Here is a 23,786-nt window from a genome sequence, read left to right on the forward strand (position 1 = left end):
ACATTTTGCACTGTCCCCTGATTCTGGCCCCTATGACACAACCCTGGAACTACTCCAATTCAATTCAGGGCTCACAAGTCTCAGGCCATCCTAACTAGTAAGTCATCCTTCCTCTACAGAAAGTCATCTGATTTATATTAATAAGAACTTCAATATTAGGTTTCAACTTACATCTGCAGAGTTGAAGACATCAGGTAAAAGAAAATTAAGTAATGCCCACAGCTCATGGAGGTTATTCTGCAAAGGAGTTCCAGTCAGCAGCAACCGATTTGTAGTCTTGAACTCACGGACAATTTCTGACAGCTAGAAACACAATGTAAATTTATAATAAACCTGTGGCTTAAATTCAAAGAGTTTCTTTTAATTTAAGATGTCCTAAGTACCCACCACTGCAACTAATGTCAATGACAGTCCCTGTTATTCAGGGTTAGGGCCTTATTACACAGTAATTTTGGGCAGCTCATGGAGCTCTTAACCCTTGGATCATCCGCACATTAATATCTTAAATTGGTTTTAAGCATTCGTTATGCAGCTCAAAGTTACACCACTCCAGGGCAGGCTTATCTCTGATCTGCGCTATCCAGCTCCTTATTCCATTAAGGTGTGGCCACTCCCAACAGATGTGCCACCCAAATTGAAGTCCTCCAGCATCCCAGGATTTCTCACACCCTCATCTGTAGATCCTGTTCTGACTCACCAGCCCTGTAGTGCAACTTGCACCTACAGCTCCTAGTCCTGCTCATCAAGCCTCTAACAAGTCACAGCTTTGTGTATGGGAGACAGAGAAGGTTTCTAGACTATGGACGTGACTGCTCCAAACTCCACGGTAGCACTAACACCGATCAAGATTTGTGCGGCTCGCAGCATAAAGTTTAACAAGCCCCTTAGAGATTCAAATCCAAGAAGCCCAAGCTATTATTTTTAAAACTAAATGTTCAAAAGATATTTTATCATGACCAACAACAATACAAAGAAAATTATGCCACAAAATTTTCCTGCAAATATATTACAGAAATGTTGAAGGAAATCAGAAAGTTTACCTTTGATTTTTCATTCTTTATTCTGTGGGCCTCATCAATTACCAGGTACCTCCAGTTAAATTTTTTGAAAACAGATTTCTCCTTGATTACCATTTCATATGAAGTAACACAAACATCCCATTCTCCAGGCATCATAACATCACGGATAAAAGCAGCCTAATGCAAAATAAGTGCATCCATGAATAAATATTTTCAAGTAACAGTAACAGCAGCATGCATAACTTACTTGGAGTTCAATACCATCTATCTGTCCTAATATTACTGAGGCAAACAGACTGGCCCAATTCAATAGAGAGACGTCTAGGAAAAAACACCTGATGTTACACGACTTTGAGAAGAAACAACCAAGCTTTCAATCCTTATGCTTCTGACAAATGATTTTCAGCTGGAGTTGAGAACAAGGCACACCTTTTTTTCTTATCTCACAAAGTTTTGCTTTCTTAAGCTTAACAATTTTTAAATAAGTATCTCCTGCAACAAGACAAGGAATCAACTTCTTGTATGGAAATACTGACAATTTTTTTTTTTTTTTTTTTGCAGGGAAGGACTGACAGTGGAGACAGGTGTAGGACCTTCCTGTAACGTCCCCTGCTACAAAGCTCTGACCCCCACCCTTCTTCACGCTACAGCATCCAATAGCTCCTCAAATGCTCAGATTTCCCTGCCACTACTTAGAATGTTCCACTCCATGCCCCAGGCAAGCTTAGATGGGTCATGAAGTAATGTCTTGAAAGGAGAAAAATAAGAGAGGGTAAAGAGATGGAAAAAAAAAAAAAAAGAGAACAGAGCTAGTGCCTCCCCGGTCCCTAAAACACACAACTCCAAACCCTTCCTCTCTTCTTCAGATACTTCTACACTGCTTTGACTTCCCTTTTCCCGTCTCATCATTGGCAACCATCAGTCTCAACAGACTATGGAGATTGCGCCTTTGGTGGGTTACTGGGTACCACCGCAGCTTGAGTGGCTGAAGAGTCCAACACACAACAAACAGAGCTTCCAGCAGGCTGCACATACAAACTTGATTGAGCTTGCACTGGCATGCCGAGTAGTTTTGTCTTGCAAGCCTCTAATGCCTCTTCTCTAGGTCAGTGGTCACCAAAGTGGGGTGCACACACGCCAACGGGTAAGCAAGACGATCCATTGGGGTGCGGGAAGAAAATATTAGAACTTATTTATAGTTATATAAATATACACATATTGGGGGTGCGTGCTCAAAAATTTTTTACTCATAGGGGTGTGTGATCAAAAAAGTTTGGAGACCACTGCTCTAGGTCATCACTGACCCTCTCCATCTCAAAACAACGTAGGGCCTGCTTCACGGTGACTTTCCACTTGCAGCAACCCGAAGAAACTGATTCCCAGTGTAGACCATCAATGTGCAACTCACAAAAGGTTTTTCTTGCAGACATCAACAAAATGGAGTTTGGGCCATCCAAGTTGACATTTGCCAGGGGCCAGCTCACCACAGAGTATATCCTTGGGGATCTGGCCATCACTCACGTGAGTCACATGTCCTAACCAATGGAGACATCTCTGTCTCAGAAACATAAACATAGCGAGTAACTTGCCCGCTCCTGAACAGCGAATTTGGAGATTTTGTCATGCCATGTTGTGCCCAGGATATGGCGGAGGACCTAGAAGATGGAAACTGTTCGGTTTTCTTTCTTCCTTAGCATAAGAAATCCATGTTTCACTGCCATACAACAGAGAGCTAAGTAGGCAAGCACTGTAGACTGACATCTTTGTAGAGGGAGTGATCGCTTTGTTTTCCCAGATTCTCAAGTTTAGCCATAGTGTTTCTTGCCTTTCCAATGCAAGCATTAATTCTGGCTTCCAAGCCAAGATTTTGCGAGATGGTGGAGCCCAAGTAAGTGAATTTTTTCAACCACTTCCAGGCTTTCATCATTTATTCCAACTTCAGGAGGGAAGTTAACTTGTTGACCCATGACTAATGTCTTCTTTAGGCTAATGGTCAGGCAGAAATTGTCACAAGCACACGAAAAACAATCCATGAGACTTTGCACTCCTGCTTCTGAATGACTAGATTGCTGCGTCATTGGCAAAGAGCATTTCATGAACAAGAACTTCTCGGGTTTGTTTTCACTTTTGAGATGAGCATGGTTCAAGGGTTTCCTAGCTGATCTGGTCACAAAGTATACTCCTGAACTGCCATTGAATGCATATTTGAGTAGGACAGAAAATAAATTCCCAAAAGCCGACAAGAGCTAGGACACAGCCCTGTTTGATACTACTCTTGATTTCAAGTTCTTCCGAACATGACCTATCAAACTGCACCATTCCATGCATACTAATGTGGAAGGACTTGATGCCTAAGAGCTTAGGAGGGCAGCTAATCTTCTTCAGGATTTGAAATAAACTATCTCTGCTGACAAGATTGAAAGCTTTGGCGAGATTGACAAATGCTACAAACAGAGATTTCCTTTGTTCACGGCACCTTTCCTGTAGCTGTCTCAGAAAGAATATCATATCCATCATGGCTCTACTGAATCTGAAACCACACTCAGACTCAGGGTAGACTCTGTCCGCAAGGGTCTACAGTCTTAGCAAGCCAACTTTGACAAAGAGCTTCCCAATGATGGATATACTGTGATAGTTATTGCAGTTCTTCATATCAGCTTTGTTTTTGTATAGAGTGACTATGCTTGCATCCTTCATGTCTTGAGGAACTTCATCTTCTCTACGACACATACATATTAATTCATGCAGATGGAAGAGGACAGCTGTCCTGTACTTAATAACTTTAGCCAGTATACAATCCACATCTGGGGCTCTACCACAAGCAAGCTGATCAATGGCTTTTTCTACTTTGCCTATGGTAAGTTTATGGTCAAGCAGCGTCAGGGTCGAGAGGTCTTCAAGTACATTGAAAGCGAAGTCACAGACCACATTTTCATGACAGTAGATTTCTGAGTAATGTTCAACCCATCAGTCCATCTCCTTGTTCAATGACTTCACCTGTGGAGGATTTTAAAAGGGCGGTCTTCCTCAGAACAGGTCTGAGAGCTTTTCTGATGCCCTCATACATTGCTTGCATGGCACCTCAGTCAGCAGCTTCTTGGATACTTTTGCAGTTGTAGCCAACAATCATTTGCACACTGTCTTGCTATACATTTGACCTTTTGCCAGATCTCTCAATGCACCTGAAAGTTGGAGTGGCTAAGGTCACACATATTTAAGGAAAGCTGTTTATTTTCTATGAATGAGATTAATTTCAGATGAGTTCTCATCAAACCAATCATTTAAGCTGCAATGTCACGAGTACCACAAGAGTCCAAGGCAGTTTGACAGATGGCTCCTTTGAGCTGAATCCATTTTTTCGCAGCACTATTACACAGCTTAAGATATGACAGAGCCCCAGAGAGAGTTTTAATGAACTGACATGATGTGCCTTCAGCTTTCAGTGACGTGGCATTTATTCGTAATAGAGTTTCTTGCTCTTGTACAATTTCCTGGGATGCAATTTGACTATAGTGCATGCCAATGAATGATCAGTATCACAGACAACACTGACAGAATCATGCAATGATTACATCATGGAAGTCTTATGAGTGGGTGATGATCAGGTCAAGCTAATGTCAGCTAAATTGTGGGTGGCACCAAGATACTTTGTGTTGAGGTTTAACATTGAAGAATTTGTTATACATAGCTCAATGTACAAACATAGCTCAAGCAAATGTCCATTTAATTTATTTTGCTGACACCATGGATGCCCAAACAGTGAGGCCAGGCAGCTTACTGGCCCTGGCCCAAGCACCAACCCTTCCACTGAAGTCTCAAAGAAAGAGGATTTTTTCACTCTGTGAAATATTATTAAAGGACTGCACTCACCATAAAAGCGGTCCTTTCATTCTAATGAAGCAGAGATTTGGAGCATATACACATAAGAGATTGACAGGACCAGAGGCAGTACTGAGTCAAAGCACCATTAATCTTTCAGAGCCTCTTCCCTCTACAACATAACTAAATGGGGAACGGTGAGCCTAACACCCTTGCTGAAGACAATAAAGGAAGACAGAGATTTCTGAGTTCCTTTCTCAAGCAAGGAGCAGTTGCAGAGGAAGGGCCCTAGAGCGGGCTCCTTTGACCTGGAGGAACAGCCATGGGAAGGAATTGTGAGGGACAGAGGGATATTTAAATAGAAGGCATAGTTGGCTTCACTTTCCTCCCTTCTAAGTACATCGCTGGAGGGGAAGATGGCAAACTCTCTCAACACACACCCCACTTATAGTCTTGATGACAGCACACCTTATTCATTGAGGGACTGTAGGAAAATATTAGTGTGTGAAAACTCTGTCTCACTGTCAAAATCTAGCCATCAAATCAGGCTTTCCAAAAATCACTGTCTTTAAACAATGCCTTGTACTAATGTGGGTGTTTTTATAGGTTTTGCTTGACTTTCAGCAGCTGTGCCATAGTTCAGCTATAGCAGCTGAAGCTCCCATTCTACATAACTACCAGATACTCTCTTCCATTTTCTGCTCCCTCCACATTCCCTAGCTTAACTACTTCCTAGAAGGTAGATAAAAAAAACTCATGTCTTTTTCTTAAAGAACAATGCTAAAATAAAATAAGAGTTTGTATGTGGACTTCAGCGCATTTTAAAAGACTCCTCTTTTAAACCAGAAACATGGGGCATGAAGGAAAACTTTCAAAAAGGACCAAAGTGCAAAAGCAAGGTATATGCATACATTTTCTGAAACCCGCCGTGAATAGGGCTTCAGCTCATGGCACATGGTGCAGCTCATATTCAGTGACAATAGCACATTCTCATCGAGTCACCTGTCATCCTTTGGGTATTAACAGAGCCAACAGTCTTGCTGTGCATGCATATTTCATTCCCTCTGGCTGAAGCTACTGGTGCATACACCTGGGGTTTGACTCATAATTCTAAATAACATATTCGATAAAGCTCTCCTCAGAGAGACAATACAGTACTTGCTAAGATAAATTCTGAGCAGCTGAAATCCATTTGATAAGTTGTGACACAGTTTGAGCCCCAGGTGTGAACAAAGACATGTCAGAAGAAAACATACAAAATGCTCTCGGCTTCTGGTTTTCAGGGAAGGGAACGGGCAGGAGCTGCATCTTCAGAAAGTGTCTCAACAGTTCTGAGCAAATTTTAAGACAATTCAAGTCAGCACGCAGACTTTGGAACATACAGAATAATTAGCTTTTGAACAGTACGTTACTCTCCACATCCACAGTAACAGCTGCTGTTCCACTGCAATTCCACTGTTTTTCTAAGTTACACAAATAATAGCTCTGTTATCAATTTCCTAAAAGATTCTACAGTATTGATACTGTATCCATTAGCATATTTTTCTGGATGATGGTCAAATACACTGTATACCTTTAATTTACATTTCTTTGTTATCCCATTTTATCCAGGGAAAGTGGGGAAGAGACCATCAAGAAAGAAAAAAACAACCTAAAGGAAAGAGAGACAAGGGGCCGAATGGTAGAAAAAATAAACAGTAATCACTACATGAGCAGAGTGAAACACAACTAAGAAAAAAGAGGTGCAAGCCACCAGAGAAGGGGAAACCAACAAGGGAAAGAGTGTAACAATGGGACCAGTCTTACTTCTGTCTCCTCTTCTACACATCTTTCCCAGTATTTTCTCTAGAATACATTAGCATAGCATCTATGCGTTTCCCCATGCTAACATTTTCAGAGACTGCAGGAAGCTACTACTGCTAAGGAAATAGCTTCGTAGAGAATTATTTTTCCCAGAATACTAGTTTTTGATATGTAAAACACAGCATTTTTCAACTGTTGTTCACTTACTCTGGCATCCTTGTCTCCAATAAGACAAACAGCACGTAAAGATGGAACCCAACGTTTAAATTCATTCATCCAGTTGTGCAAAGTTGATTTCGGAACCAGAACCATGTGTGGTCCAGGAATGTTTCGGTAATGCTTCAGATAGCCTAGCAATGCTATAGTTTGCAAAGTCTTACCAAGACCCTACGTTAGCAAAGAAAAAACATATCACTTTTGAAATTAAATGTCATATAACAAAGGGATAGCAAATTATTTTCACATGATGGCTATAGCAGTTTATAGTCAAGTGACCAGAGAAAAACCTTTTAGTGCAGAAAAATGAAAATCCTATGTTGTTACACTTCTGGTTATAGCCTTTTTATGAAAATATGACTAAATAAAACACTATTGAAAATGTATTCATTTGCAAGCTAATTTTCAAATAAATTTGGCTCAAGCCCTCCCATAATGTATGCATCTTTGTTTGAAATACCCAAATTGTTATTTCAGGGCTATAGAACTATATCTTCCCTAAAGATATTTTCACTTATATTTAAAGGATGCATTACATTTTACTTTTTCCACATACTTATAGATGACTCAGTTTGTTGCTACTAGAACATGACATATCCAATGAAGTTAATGGAAAGCTTCCTTGACTTCAGTTAGAGCTGGATCCACCCCAAGAAATCTATTTCTTTATGCACTAACTTAACTTAATAAAGTGTGCATGTCTGCAAGAAAACTGGTCCTTGGGATGCATGGCAATCTTCCAGAGGCCCTTTCCAGGAAAAAATTACCTTTGTTGTCAACATCCACAAGGAAAAAAAAAAAAAAAAAAAAAACCCTAAAACTAGCCGATTAGCTTTTTGGTCTGTCTGGAAAGCTCCACTGATTAAAGCTGATTTAAGCTTAAAGGCCTCACCTGATTTAAGTGAATTGACTCTGACTCTATATTATACATTGACAATAAAAAGGCCTGTTTCATAAAAATAGACTAACTTTACTTTTAAGATTTGGTATTTAAAAAAAACTAATTTAAATCCAGGAAATATTTTTAAATGCATCTGTCACAGTAACTAACATAGGGCATCCAAATTCTATACAAAAAGAAGAGATTAACTTCATTGTCTTTCAACTTCAGTAACACCATCAGTTTAGCACATAAATTGCTGCTTCCTTCTAAACCCCTTCTGGAAGAAATAATTCCCATATTTCTTTTCTTCTTAGACATACTAGTTGTAGAATCCATATCAATTATGCATTTAAGTAAGGTAAAAAATAGTTATTGCTTCTCAACCAGCTACTGCATACAAAACTATATGTAAACAGAGAAATAACCTTCAGTAAGTTTATCATTTCATGTATTTTTTTTCTTACAAGAGTAAAGTAGCATGCAGCTCATGCAATTTAAATTCATAGGGCTAGTCTTAAAAGCAAAAAGTTCTGGACAGCTGAAGGTCCCAAATATAAAATTCAAAAAGTCAAAATAAGCTACTTTTGACAAAACTATCAAAGACTACTGCTTACCATTTCATCTGCCAGAATGCCATTAACACCGTTTTCATATAATGAGATCATCCAGTTCAACCCTCTAACCTGATAATCTCTTAGCGTGCCTCCTTTCACATCTGTAAATATAAGATTCCTCTAAGTAGAAAAATACTTTAATTTTATTGTGATCTGCTCAACAGATTTTACTTTAATCCAAGCAAACAAAAAGTATACTCACATGAAGGAGACTCCTCAAATCGTATACACACATTAGATGTCTTTCGACTCTCAGACAGCAACTCCTCATCTTCTTCTTGCTCTGTGCGTCTGTGACGATAACTGGAGAAAGAAAGAATGTAAATATATAAGCAAACTCAGTCATGACTGCATTTTTAAGAGAACAGGAAAATAGGATATCAGCAACTTCTAATCAATCTAATTTACAACCCCTTTCAGTCCTCTGACAGAACTAATTCATTTTAAGCAGCTATTCCAGTTATTCATTTCATCTCTAAATCATTACAATCACAGGTCAATAACATACAGCCTGAGGGCCAGAACCAGCCTGCACTGGTGGAGGGCTTTGCCTATGCCTGCACCCATGCCCACAGCAGGGCTGGGCAGCTTCCAGCTGTGCCCATGCCACTACCGCTTATTCTCCCCTTCCCATCTCCGGTCCAATGTGGTTTTGGCAATGCCTCAATGCTGGGGGTTTTGCTTGCTTCTATGATGAAATCAGGCAGCCAAGAGATGCAGCTTAGCCACTGCTGCCACTTCTGTCTGCCCCTTGCTCCCCAGGTACAGCATGGTAAAAGATTCCAGTCAGTGAGGAGCTATACTGAGGTTGGACATCAGCAGATTATACCCATGCTCCTCTCCCCCTCCTCTTACTGCAGAAATGACCACAGCTTCCACCCCCAGTGAGGAGCTATGCTGGGGCTGGGCAGTTTCCAGCTGTGCCTGAACTGCAGCTGTGGGGGAGTGGGGAAAAGTGCAGATGCAGTTTGTAGATATCTTTTCCCAGTGCAGCTGCCCACTGGCTAGAATCTGTACGCATGCTTCAGACAAGGAGCAAGGCGACTGGAAGAAGCAACAGTGGTGTGGGCACAGCTCCCAGCTACCTCGCCCCAGAGTGCGTGCAGGGAAAACCCCATGCCACTGATGTGCCATGGAAGCCACCTGACCCACACTGTTCTGGCCTACAGTACCAGCCTGATTTAAATTTCAAATCCAATCTATCCTAAATAAATCCAGTTGTACTGAGCAAGGTACTGAGCAGCGTCTTCCTGGCACTGTACAGGGGAGCAGTGTAAAAAGACCATAGAATCTACCATTTGATCACTATACTAGTGAGGAAAAAAAAGAATGAAAACAATTTTCAGTTGAATATTTAATCTGCCCAAAACTGAATCCAATAGTCGCCTAATGTGGGATACTTTCAAATGAATGAAACCCACCCCCTTTGCAAAGCTCTAAATATACATACACAAGATTTTCTTATTACGTTAACAAGGTGTTAAAAAGGTATAAATCTGCTTCAAAATACCAAAGTTAGGCATTAAATGTGAATATGATAACATACTCCCCAGCTGAAATTAAACTCTGTTTTTCGTCCTTCTTGATTCGTGGTCGCCCCAATTTGACTTTCAATGGAGACGTTGGTGACTTCTGTGCTGCAGGCTGAATAAAATGTGCAAATAGCTCTGTCTGCTTCAGGAGGAACTCAAATCTCTTTGCTCGGTCCGTTTTCTAAATTTGAGGACAAAGAAAAAAACAAGAAATGCTATAGTCTCCTCAACCAGCAATAACTGTATTTCTATATATCAAGAAACTTATACACCATAACCCTGATCCTGCAAAGCACTTTATGCATGTGCACCTTCCACGTGCAAGGAGTTGCAAAAAGCCCAGGGGACTCCTTGAAGGACTCTATACCAATGTTAACTATAAAAGGTGGCAAGAGTTGTTTCTGGTGCACAATGAAGGACAAAATCCAAGCCTTACTGAAATCAAAGATAAACCTCCCATTGACTTCAGTGGGGCCAGGATTTCACTCAAGAAGTCTCTGCACTGATTCTCATAATAATTTACTTAAAAAAATAAAGAAAATGATTCACAGGAGACCCAAACTACTAGAGTTAACTTTTCTTTTTTTTTTTTTTTTTTTTACTAATTTCAGTATGAAAAGGCTCAGACACTAAATATTGTTTTAAAGCCACGAAGTATCTGCTGCACTATATTTAATAGACCACACGAATGGTAAACAACAACTTTACCAAGAAAGCCAGGAGATCTTATCACATTTTCCTACCTGTTTTTAAACAGTATTTATATAAATCTGCCGGCGTGCATCAATAAACCACATATTCAAATAAAGTACTAAGCTACTATGCAGATACTAAGCATTAGTTAGTATAATATTCCTAAGCTATATATAAATTACAGAAAGTTCCTCAAAAGGAAAAAAGCAGGTCATTTTTATATGCAAATAAAAGCACTGTAACAGTAGCAGCTTTGCCCACTTCAAAGAAAGCAAGATTCAAAATTAGGCTGACAAGATGCTAACACATCTTTTTGCCACATGAGGGCAATATAAATTTCACAGAGAATTTGTTCAAGTGTTGATAATGAACACCCTTTGCTAATCGCATGAAAAGAGGTCTTACCAACTTGCACGCATTGGTGGCAAAAAAGATTACTAGTAAAACTTAAGTAGTTATTGTCCCTTGAAACCAGAGTTATTGATTTGCTTTTGCATAAACATCTTTAAAACTATATAAGCTAAAAATACAATAAACCATATTTATATATAAACTTTGAAAAGAGGTGTGTACACACACAGAGATGTACAGCAATGCTTCCCTTTCACAACTACTACAAATATTCTCTCCAAAACAAAGTAATCAAACTAAAAATTTTAAATGGTGTTTATAATTTTTTAAGTACTATGATTTATCTTCTTACCAAAATGAAGCATACTGCAGCAAATGCTTATGCCTACACATTCTTCTCTCTCTAATCCAATGCATCTTCATGAAGAATAAAAAACAGACTCTTTGCCAATTCAAATCTAATTCAAGACACCAGGGCTATTACCATGACCATTTGGAGGTCTCATGGATGAGTTCTCCTTGAAAGCAAAAGAACGGTAGCAACCTTTGCTCACAGCCTCAAAAAACCTAAAAACTAAAATCTATCCCTAAAATCTATCCCTTAGTGTGCTATCTCAAAATAGTGCTGGGAGTAAAAGAAAGTATATTAAACATGCCCTATAAGTAAAGTCATAAACTTCTAATAAAGCTAAAAACATTGACTAAATAAGAGACAAAACAGGTGTACAATGAAGGGCAGGGAGGGGAGAAGGCCACAGATATTCTTCCTCAAGATGTACAGCCTACATAAAAACCAAATAAAATACTTACTTCAGTGCTTAGGAGCCAAACTAATTCCTCCCTATCCACTGGGGGTATATGGAGCCCCAAAAGGGTCAAGGAAGACTTGGGACTGTGGCCACACACACACCCCCCACCCTTTACCTGGTCAATCAGGCCAGCAGAGGAAAATAAGCTGCACAATACTGACATCTCCAGTGCATTATCGTTACCTAATTGGGCAAGTGAACTCAGATGATGACTACTCCTAATCCAAAGATGATAATAAAAGGAAAAAAAAGCAACTCAGGCTCAGAAGTGTAGATGAAATATTATATATTAAAGGCACCCCTGCAGTTCCTGACCTAAGGGTTACAAGATTGACTCACACTGTTTTGCAGGTGAGAGGGAGAGCAGCCTAAAAAGTACCATCAAAGCTCTACTGCATTACACAAGCATTGAATCCTATATCTAGAATCCACTAAATAGGATCCAGGTCTTCTATCCTTGAAAATGGAGGCAGTACTCACAGGGCTTATTATTTATAAGAAATTTAACCTTCTGGTAGCAAAGTTCTTCCCCTACTCCCAGGGCATTTGACTTTTTCCTTAGATTCCACCGTGACTTCATGCAATACCATTACGTGGAAGAGCCTCAATGAAAAAAAATGTCATATTATATAAAGGAGCACACTTAAAATAAGCAGCATTGAGAAGGAGGTCCCAAGAGTCCTTTGCATACTAGTGTAAAGATAGGTGGGTGAGCAGGATATGAACCAAAGGGCCTAAAGAAGAGCCCCCAGCAGGAAGCTAAAACAGTGTCTCACCTCTCCTGTCTCCCATTCCCCACTTCTCCCATGCCCTACAGAAGTTCTGACTTGGGCAGCAGAGAGGGCAAAGCAGCAGCAGTCCAGGAGAATGTGTTAGTGAGCCTTTGGGCAGGGGGCTGGACTCGATGATCTCCCGAGGTCCCTTCCAGCCCTAATGTCCATGAAATCTGTGAAGGTAGGTTTCAGTTATGGATATTCTGGGAAACACAGTTCCAAACTGAGATTTTCTGCTGCCAAAGGAAATGTCTTTTTTTTTTTTTTAACCACCATATACCAGCCAAAAAACACTACCTGAAACATGCATCGGTGGCAAAATAGCTGTCATTTCTCACAGGCACAGGAAGTCTCCAATCACTACTCCAGCATCGCATGCCATGATTACCTGCTTTGCCGTTCATGCTGCCACAGGAAGAAATGGAGCTGATGAAGGGAGAAGGGAGGACTGCCCAGAGCACAGTACCAGGCAGTTACAGCCCTGCTTCTGTAGTCTTCCAGGAAACTATAGAAGGCCTGCTGGAAAATCTCAAGCCTTCACTTCCGCCGATCACAAGCTAGGCAGGAAGACCAAGCCAAGGGTGCCAGAGTCATTTCACAATGCCTATGCGGAACGGATACCTCCAACTTCAAATTCCTCCACTTACTGAACATACTATTGTCAGGTCCTTGTAACATATATGATACTGCAATGCCAAATCCACAATCACCTCATAATCCTTCTTTGCTTGAATGCCTAGGTGGGCAAGATGATGCAGTCATGGAAAACAGGCTACAACATCCAAAGTTCTCACAAAGCATATGGTGGAACTGTGTGGCATACCCTCAGCAAGTGACTGTGGGATGACAGAGGAAAAAAGAAAAGCTGGATACATATAAAGCCCTGCCTTCCAACCAACTCTAAACAGCATAGTATTAGTTCAGGTGTGAAAAAAGGCAGTGGTAAGAGAGAGTAGTTAAAGCCATGGGACAATCACGGTGGTGACAGACCTTTAGAATGAGAAAGACTACATTTCCCAGGATCCAAGTATAATTGACACCAAATGAAGCTGGGAGCACCAACATACAAGTCTCTTCAAGCATGAAGAAACTGGGCATGATTGCGGTCTAGAAACTGACAACCCCTGACTATCCCTTGCTCCTTCCATTTTAATTGGTCATGGCCCAATCTACTGCTTGTGTCATTTGTGAGGTCTGAATGGTGACAAAGTAGATATTTGTCTTGCATTTTTGGAAGTTCTCCAAACACAAAGCAAAGATCTTATTCACCTGTTTAGGGCTCCCCAATCGCTTCTCTGTGCTCAATGGGACAAACACCTGATCCTTTGTCCCACTCCACCATAAATCACTGCTTATGAAGAGACAGGGCTGTTTCTCAATTGTATTACAGGCTCTGGTGATCAGCAAGCCCAGCCTACTTGTGCTCTTCCCAGCTGTAAGGTGACAATGGAATATATCTTAGGGCACCTAGGCAGCCCTAAGATATACACAAGTGTGGAGACTGATCCAACGCACTATAATTATAACATGCTGGAACAGATTTGATTGAGTCTGCTGAAGCATGGTAATTACCATGTTCCAACAGTCTCCCTCTCATGCATCAGTATCCCCGTGCTTAAAAATGGTGCCAGAGGCATCTGAACTAACCTTTGTTCAATGAGCTTTAGTTCAAGTACCCCGGCCATCATTTTTAAGCATGGGGTTGCCGATACAGGAGATGCTGCAGCACTTCAATTAGAGTGGCTCTCAGAGCCACTCTAATTAAAAACCACCACCCCCACCCCCAGAGCACATGTAAAAGTGCCCCTAAGGCCTGGTGGAGAACACTAAGCATTCAGACAGACGCATCCAGCCATCACTTTCCCAAATGCTGCCATACTGCATCCTACCTAACTGCAAGGTAAAAGGCATGTCAATGGGCAAGGGGAGGGTAGTAGAGACCAAGCAGCTTTCTCAGAGGATTAACCAACTGTTGCTGCTAATCCATAACAAACACCAAAACTATCTCATTCAGGTACCTTAGCTACGTACTTGAATCAGGAGTAGAGGGAGCAGACATAGAGTAACCTTTCTGTTTTGGTATATGTAAAACAGGGACAGCAATAATAAAGCTCAGCAAATAAACAAAGTTTGGTTTTATTTAACAACAAATGAAACAAGCATTGCAATGAGAAATCAAAAAGTTCTTGATAAAAAATAATAGGGTTGAGAGGGGTAACTACATGCATTTAATGGGGGGGGCAGCAGGATACTATACATATGGGAATGTCCCTTATGTCCCAGGGGTTGGTTCCAAGTCCCAAGGAAGACTAGACAGATGCACAGGTCTAAACCACAAAAAACAAAATGCCACAGCATCCAGCCCACAGCCAGACTTAATGGATCAGAGGGTCTTATTCCCTAGAAAATTCTGTTCTCCCTTATCCCTGAAAAACCGCTGCTCCCTGGAGGTAGTAGCATCAAGGAGCCACAAGACATTGGCTGGCTCCCCTGAAGTGTGAAAGATGCTACCCAAACAAAGAAAACACACAAGAGTCAGGAAATAAAACTAGAAAGGACTTCCATCCATGCACTCTGGTAAAACAGGACTCCAAGCAGGGTGCACTGCATCTCCCACACCTATTTCCACAGCAGGTTCAGCATCTCCCTTGCCAGTCACTTTTCCACATTGCTATGGTATTCCTGCTGGCACAGACAATGCCCTTTGTCACCAGATCCTGATGTTGGAGAGGAATGACACTCCTTGAGCACAAGATCACCAGCTACCCAAGTATTCATTTGCCCAACCCTGTTTCCCCACCCTCTCTTTTCTTCCTCAGGTTTGCCAGAGGACAAGCCACTGTCTGCAGTAAAGACCCTGAAGACCCAAAGCTGCAGACCGAGATCCTAGAAAGCAAGACATGTACAAGTAGTCATTGTTCCAGTCTTAGCTTCAGAAATAACTCCCTAGCCTCCCTGTAATTTCCAGGATGCCATTACCAGAGCCTTTGCCTAGTCTTGGAACCACCTGACAATAGCACTAGCGTCTATTGAAGGCTGCTCCTTCTGACCTGTTGTTTCAGTGGTTGAGCACCTGGAAACTGCAAAAAAGAGACTACTGCACTGCTTGGTATACATGCAACTGTAGTATTGTACAAGGCTGTGGCTGTGGGGCAAGGGGGAAGAGTGCAGACACTCTCATAACACTAAGGTCCAATGTTCCCAAACACTCTCCGGGTTTTCTGCGGAGAAGGTAACACTGGTCCATATGATGTAACAAAGGGGAAGCAGATACTTGTCTATGAAAGCAAAAGGGAGCCCTGCTAGATACATATTGTAGCCATTTCTCAGGATGGTGCCCACGGTTCCTGGAAAATAGATTGAGACTGCCATAGAACAAATATAAAAACAGTATTTCCTGCCATGCCTTGCTGGAAATATTGTTTAGAAAAAAAAAGAAGGCAGCCCCAGAGTCCTAGAGCCTTAGTCAACCTTCAGCAAGTCTTAGTCAACCTTCACACTCACAGATCCCTGCTGGACCCCAGTGATCCCAATCAGTTCTCACATTATGAGACTTCCTGGCTCATATGTGCTCCCACCCCAGGACACCAGCTGTCTAGAGAGGGCTACAGGTGTCCCTTAATTGGGCTTTCAGATTTAACTCCGTGGCAGCTTTGTATGACTGCCTAGCTGTTGCAACAGTGTTTTACTGATGTGCAAGAGTTTCTCCTAGCTGTATTATGGCAGAGTTGTTAGCTCTGCAGTAGGTGCTAATGGCTCTCAACCCTGCCTCCCTACTCTTTTGGAGCTCCTAACAGGCAACCTCCCACAGCTGTTGCTCTCTAAATTGCAGCTGCCTTCTCTTAAAGTAACAGGCACCTGTTAAACCTGGCAACAGGAAGGCTTGGCTTAAGCACTAACTAAAAAGATTACCTATCTTCCCAAGCAGGTACACATCTGACTTATGATCAACACCTACTACCCCAAGTGATTACTAAACACAGAGATTTTTGCCCCCAAATTAAAATTTTGAGCACAATGGATGGGCGGGACTGGGCTCTGTTGAAATAAATTGATAGCTACGGTTGGATTTGTTTTTGTTGGCAGCCAAAGTGGAAGAGGGGAAACCCTGGATTCCAGACCTGCCACACAACAGAAAAGTTACAGGGGGCAGTCAGTGGAAATGAGGGCCTGGCAGAGGGCACAACAGAGCTCTGTTGAAATAAATGCAAGCTACTAGAGCTTTTATTTTGGTTTTTGCTTGCAGCCAAAGATTAGGTGTCCTTCTTGGAGGTTGAGGCACCTGGAAGTAGGGCACTAGTGGCAACCTGTCAGCCATCTAATCTCAGGGACCACTTTTGGGGGTGGAAGTCTGTAGTAGCATTTCATCTTCACTTACCTGCCTGGATGGTATCCAAGGCAAAGGGTCTCTGATACAATGATTTTGAAGGGACTAGCTAGCCAACAGCTGGCAGCAATGCAGGTGGCTGTGACTGACCAGTCAGTTTCATCCAAGCCGGATCAGTGGATAGGAAGTCAAAAAGGTTCTCATTTGAAGTGAAAGCCTTGATGTTCACAGCCTAAACCTCCTCTTCTCTGCTGGCATATAGCATGGCTTGATGCTGCTTTCCTTGGCAAGGATCTCAAGTTGCTCATCACAAATCAAGCACATAGGCTGCTGGCAACGAAGCAGCAGTTGGTGTGCTTCACACATCTGCAGCACCATTTGAAGTCCTCTGCCTTCATCCTTCAGCAGAAGCCGTCTCACCAATAGATATGGACAGCCATTTGGCACTGTATGCATCGTGATAATGGCGGGTTTTGTGAAGGGCCTGCAAGCTCAACTCCTCCCCAGAGAATGGTGGGAACATGGGGTCAAGGACCTCTTTGCATTTTTAACTGGCGGAGCAGCAGGCAGAATCAAACATGCTGCTGGGTACGCAGGCAGGTGTTAAGGTAGCTAATAGAGAGGAAAAAACTACATCTTCACACCTGACTTAATTGAGCAAGCCTCATGACCCCAGAGAATTACAAATAAACAAATCTCTTCTACATTAGTATTAAATTTACTACCGCTTAATTCTGAGGTAAGTTTGCTGCTGAATGTGCAGGGTTTTTGTAACTGAGGGCTGTCTGTCACTTGTCCACAGCTTTTTTCCCCAACTAGTTTAAGGCCACTTAAGATGGTATCAAAACTCTCAGTAATAAGCAAAGGAGTACTGTATTGGTGATTACTGCTACTTTCTCTGTCCAGTGGTACTTCTTCCTTTAAAATGGGTCCTAAATAGATCTTACTGGCAATACGATTTTGTGAGGTGTTCCAAAAGTTAGAATTTTTTTCTCATTTAGGTAGCGCAAATTATCAGCATATGCCTTATATCATACAGATCTATAAGGCTCTTTCCCCACATTCTGATCACTGCACAGTATTGTATGCATGGGTCCAGATCACAAAAACGTTACTGCCCTTTTTTTAGGTCTCCCAAGCCTAGTTTGCTTTTCTTTTCCAGGTCCTGTCTTCTTTTAAAAGCATACAATGTTTTGTCTTCCATCTCTGTTCCTGTTAGATTTTAGATATCCTCATCAGTGTGATGAGACACACCCATGTTTCTTACAATATCACAGCACCCTCAGGATACCATCTTGTGCATCCCAGTTTCCTTTTAAAAAAAATCCTTAGAGGCTATAAGTCCATGCGCACAATCATTAGTTCTTACCTACTTCAGACTTGCAAAATATACCTCAACTCCTAGGCAAACTACACTTAATGATAGAGTTATCCCCTTGCATTGAAAATTTCCCTGAGCATACATTACTTACAAATGTATTCTGAGAATAAGTTATAGCTATTTGTATTAATATTGCTATCCTTGTTCCATTTTCTTTCCCTCCCTTCCATATCCTGTCTGCAGTACCTTCTTGTTTCCTCCCATTGTCTCCATTTAGATTTTTTATTTAAAAGGCTGCCAAAATGTAAATCGTCCACTATGCTGTAACAACACACTTACCATCTTCTCTTCATATTCTGGATCAATTTCTTTGTCAGGTCTGGCTGCCTTCGGAGGAAGTTTGAGTTGAAAAGGAGGATCATTTTTCTGGAAATCAAAGTTTTAACATTTTATTAACATTACATTAATGACATATTGAAGCAGGAAAACTGTCAAACTGAAAAAGTTCACACAAAGAGTCAAAAAAATTAACCAAATTTCAAATAATGTGAAATATATATTAAAAAACAAATGCATATTAATTCACCAAAATCAGTCTGAAATACATGAAGAAATAAAGAGCAGATATGAAAAAATAAAATCTAAATCCAAGATTCAGTCTTATTCCTTCCAGCATATCTCCTCATACAATTGGGATAGGAAATAAAGGGCTGGGACTGAGGTATGCCTTGTTTGTCCATAGAAAAAGTTCTAATTTTAAAAAGGTTTAAGTATATTTGCTAACTGCTTAAATTTTAGCATCTAGATTATGTTCTTCCCCTCCAGACAAAACACAAAATCATTTGGAGATGCAGATTAAATTCCTCTCAGCCATTTGCCTGTTGAGACAGATTATACTTTATAGACTCCCTCTGTGCAGCAACCTCCATGGGACGTATGCATGTATGCACCTTGCTCCTGGAGTGAAAGAGCCTCCCTCAAAAACCATTTGTTTAAAAATTCTAATTTACAACTTCATTAAAAATTACATTTTTGGAAAAGACTGCATCCTTCCAAAGAGTTTACCCAAGTCTGTACAGTACATTACGTAATGGGGTCCTACCTGGCTGAAGATACACATACTTTTTCTATTAATGATTTTTTTTTTAAAGACAGACAAGTGAAAGAATCATAGCATTTAAGTGAGAGGTATCCTGTTCAGTCTGGGCATAAATGCAACATCCCAGCTTACTGTTTTACTAACCTCATAAGAAACCCCAGCACTGCAGAGTGCCATAGATATATGCTCTTGAGAATCAATCTAAATGCTACTTCATAAATATTTGAATTCAGGTCCATATAAAAAGTGTTACAAATGAGTCATCTTGAACACTCATCTGTGGTAAAACAACTAAGTTGTGACAGCTTATTTAAAACAGATGTTAAAATAGGATTGATTTATTAAGATGCAAAATGCAAAGGTATGTGTGTGCAATACACACATATACTTATCCAAGTAATGGAATACATCCCTATGAAACTTCTTTGTAAAAAAGGACCACCGTGAACACTAATACTGGATGCAATCTCCTTGTTACAGAGGCACCAGTATCTCTCCTTAAAGAGAAGTGATGGCTGGCTGTGGCAGCTGCCAACAATCAAATGCTGCCTGCAACTCTTCTATAAGCAATTAAGTAGGTAAATGCAAGTGATCAGAAAACTCCCAGTCTGTCTGCCTGTGACAAATAGGACATTTATTACTAGAAATTTGAATTCTTTCCATACTGGGAGGACAGTTTTTAGTCCTTATGACTGTAAAAAGAACATATCACATAATGTGATGGAACACAGTCTTCCCAAGTCTGAAGACAGATGGTTCCAGCACCTGCCTCTGCTGTGACTCAACTTTCCCAGGCAGCAGAATTATACTTGAAGGCTTGTCCACAAATAGTTATTCAGAAATAATTATTCCTTAATAACCCATCTCATGTGGTAAGGTAAACAAAAAAGGATTTTTTAAATTTCGAAACCAATCTGTTTTCAACAGCTATTGTACTTCACACCCTACTTTAATTAGATTTTAGGTACAGACAGACCTTTACAAAGCAAATTTTAGTTTCCCTGCTGCTATCCAGTCCTGTATAGACAGTAATGAACAGTAGGGCTGTGTGAAGCTTCAGTCCCTGATTCAATTCAGCAGAGATGCAGCCCAATTTGGTGGCTGAATCTCCAAATCCAAATCGAAGCAGGAAACCCTTTAATCTCTCCAAATCAAATTGGGACCCTCCAAATCGATTCAGGGAGATTCAGAAAGATTTGGAGATTCGGACATAGACACACCTTTAAACGTTTTTTCTACATACTTCAAGGTACCAGGCAGCTCATGAATGCTGAGATGCTGGGGCACATGGAGCACGGGGGGCTCCCCAGAGTGCTTGGCAGCAGACCCAGAAGTGAACGAGAAGCACTTCCGGTCCACTTCTGGGTCTGCTAGGGAGTGCACTGGTGGGCCCCCACGCGCCTCCCTAGCTCAGTGCCTGGTGCCCCCTGGGTCTGGGGGGGGGGGCACCCGCGGTCCCCCCCACAGCTTATCACTGAGCTGGGGGATGTGCATAGGGGGCCCCCAGCACACTCCCCAGCAGACCCAGAAGTACTTCTGGTCCACTTCCAGATTCACCACCAAGCATGTGGGGGGGCCCCCCCTGCACTCCTGTGGGACGCCCCATCCACTCCACCATCACAGCATTCATGAGCTGCACCTGGTACCTCAAGGTATGTTTAAAAAAAAAAACATGTAAAGCTGTGTCTATGGCTGAATTGCTAATTCTCCGAATCAGCATTGAAACTTCAGTTTCTGATTCGGCAGAATCGAATCGGGACAGTAAGCCAAATCAATTAATCAAATCACTGTCCCCAGTTTGGGCCTAATCTGAGTCAAATACAGCCAATTTCGCATACCCCTAATGAACAGCTCCTTTGCCTCATGAAGGAAAAAACCATGAAACAAGAGCTGAAAGTTCCATTTATAGCAGACATAGTATAGGACAGGGGTGGGCAAAATACGGCCCGTGGGCCAGATGTGGACCACCAGGCCATTTTATCTGGCCTGCAAATCTCCTAAAAAATTTAGAAAATTAATATTAATACTAATTAATATTAATCTGCCCCTGGCTGCCTGTCATGTGGCCCTCAATGGCTTGTCAAAACTCATTAAGCAGCCCTCCGCCCAAAATAATTGCCTAACACTGGTATAGAGAATACTCCCCTTATTATGTATGCATATAAATTTGTTTAGTTGAATAGCACAAGGTCAGTCCCAATTTGCTGCCTATTGCTTGATAAATATTGCTGGTTATCTGCCTATGAGCTCAGTGCATGATCTGCTTAAATGTATAGCGTGTTTTACTTAAACTTTTGACTGTGATTGTACTCTGGCTAATTTCATAGTAACTATAACTGTCTCCTTTATAGCTATCTGTATTCCCTTCAACTGTACCAGAAACAAGAAAGGGAACGCAGCTGTCAAAAGGCAGGTGGATAGCTAGTGTGCTCACATTCATGCTTATGTCTGGGTAATATTACAAGATATACGACTTTTTATTTTATTTTCAGATACAGATTATAGGGATACCGATACTTCTTTGTACACCAATCAGTTACAAATGAACTTTTATTCACATATGTAGAATAACCTTTTTGCTTAGATCAAATCTTCACTAGAAATACTTGTCAGTATAACAAGGCAATTAAGTGATGCAATTTTGGTTTTAGACACAATCTATACATGAAAAAACCCCCTAAGAGAGATGTTTTTGCCAACATAGCTTATTTTGTTTACAAAACTTAATCAGCTGCCTCTATATTAGAGGCATTTCGTTTTGTCAACTATGCCTCTGAGAATATACTGGAAGTCCTCAAGTAGTCTAAGCATTTCATGATAAATAAGTTTGTCCACGTGTTTCATAACTTAAGTGATATAGCTTAAGGCACCTGCAGCACAAGTGGCTCAGGCAGCCTCTGCGTTAGGCCCGCACCACACTGGGGAGGGGATAACAGAGCAGTAGATGGGGCAGGCACAGAAAGCAGACCAGCAGATTGGGGAGGGGAATGGGAATGGAGCAACTCTCAGGTTGGTTGTGGAACTAATTTGTGGCAGGTCTGTCAAAAAAGTTGTTTCCCACTGGCTTAAGAGATTACAGAGATCAACAACACTTTCCCTGACTACCTTTACTAAACCAGAGATGGCAAACTTGTTAGCCCCAGGCTGAGGGAAGGATGTTGTTCTAGTAGGAAACTGCAATAGGTAGGTCCTAAAGTGAAAGAGTCACGTCAGCAACCAAGGCTGTCAACATACCACCCACATTTTCACCGGCGTTACCCACATCTGTCTGAATACAGACAGATGGTTATACTACTGTCTGGCGCAGAGATATTAGCCCTGCCGAAGAAGGTGCCTGGCGTAGGAACTATTCCAGCTCACTGCTGCCAGGTAGCGGCAGAGCCCGGGACTACCTTGGGAGGAGAGGGAGTAGCGGTAAACCTAAAAATACACTTGACGGGTGTAACCTCAGCTCCGACGGTTAACATTACCCTGCAGCAAGCCACTTGTGCTGGCGCAGGGCTAAGCAGCAGAGGCCTGCTCCACATTTACACCAGCCGGTTGGGTGTCTCCATCCCAGGTTAACGGCTGGGAGCGAAACCGCTCCTGCTTCAGGGTCTGACTCAGGACCTCCGAGCTTTTAACCAGCGCGTGCCAAGGACAGTCTGCGTGCTTTTCGGCACGGGGTACACACAGCAATGCCCAAGCCCTGTTACACTGATGCGGATCATGATCCCCCAGGGCATCACGACCCAACAGGGCAGGAAGAGAGTCCTCCTGCCGCCTAGGCCCTTCCTGGATACACCAAGCGTGCGGCACCAGGGGTGGTAATTCAGCATCTTCCAGCTCCACCTGGCAGGAAAAGGCTGAAGTTCAAGGACATCCAGCTAGGCTGAGACCCTCTCCTCCACTGGGCTTCGGGCTCAGCCTCCCCCCCAGCCGCTCTGACACCACCCGAGGGCGGCGCAGGACACCCCGCTCGGGAAGGCCCCTGCACAAGAGGTCAAGGGCGGCCGCCTGCCCCCCACCCCCCGGGCGCTGCGCGCGCAGCTCCAGGCAGCCCCCACTCCGCCCTTGGCGCGCAGCGCTGACACCGGGGAATGGGGTGGGGGGGGGGAGCGGCCGTTGGTGCCTCGCGCGCTCCGAGGGTGACGTAGCCTCGCCCGCGCCACCCGCCCCCACGAACGGCCCCCGCACACCTCCTCGACGCCGGGCTCCTGCGCGGAGGCGGCGGAGGTAGAGGGCACCTCGCCATCCGAGCGGCCGGGGCTGTCGGGGCCGCTGTCCATGGCGCAGCGCTGAGCTGCCGCCTTCCCCTCCCCCCCACCCCCCAAAACAACCGCACGGCCCCGCCCCCCCACCACCTCTGTCTCCCGCTCCTCGCATGCATCGCGAGACTTCGAGGCGCGCCGCGGGGAACGAGCGCCACAAAAGGTCCATCCGTTCGCCTAGAGCATGCGCAGGACGGTAGAGCATGCGCAGTTGAGGTTGCTGAAGTCAGTCCGGTGCTTGCCAGCTGTTGCTTGGAGCCGGGGGGCGGGGCAAAGG

The 23,786-nt window shown here is 42.6% G+C and overlaps 1 protein-coding gene across 1 annotated transcript in view; it reads right to left on the reverse strand.

Moving 5' to 3' along the window:
- The window catches only part of SMARCA1 (SNF2 related chromatin remodeling ATPase 1), a 62,768-nt gene extending 39,193 nt beyond the window's left edge, over positions 1-23,575 (reverse strand). The window contains exons 1-8 of the mRNA XM_090059039.1: positions 23,438-23,575; positions 18,500-18,586; positions 9,901-10,067; positions 8,557-8,657; positions 8,355-8,455; positions 6,849-7,028; positions 1,041-1,196; positions 172-303 (exon numbers count right to left, since the gene is read on the reverse strand). Of these exons, the coding sequence (XP_089915165.1) occupies positions 172-303; positions 1,041-1,196; positions 6,849-7,028; positions 8,355-8,455; positions 8,557-8,657; positions 9,901-10,067; positions 18,500-18,586; positions 23,438-23,527 (1,014 nt within the window). The 5' untranslated portion in view covers positions 23,528-23,575. The remainder of the gene's footprint in view (positions 1-171; positions 304-1,040; positions 1,197-6,848; positions 7,029-8,354; positions 8,456-8,556; positions 8,658-9,900; positions 10,068-18,499; positions 18,587-23,437) is intronic.
- Positions 23,576-23,786: the final 211 nt, after the last annotated feature.

This window comes from Crocodylus siamensis, chromosome 8, assembly GCF_052110815.1.
Source record: "Crocodylus siamensis isolate JL-2025a chromosome 8, ASM5211081v1, whole genome shotgun sequence".
Lineage (NCBI taxonomy): Eukaryota > Metazoa > Chordata > Crocodylia > Crocodylidae > Crocodylus > Crocodylus siamensis.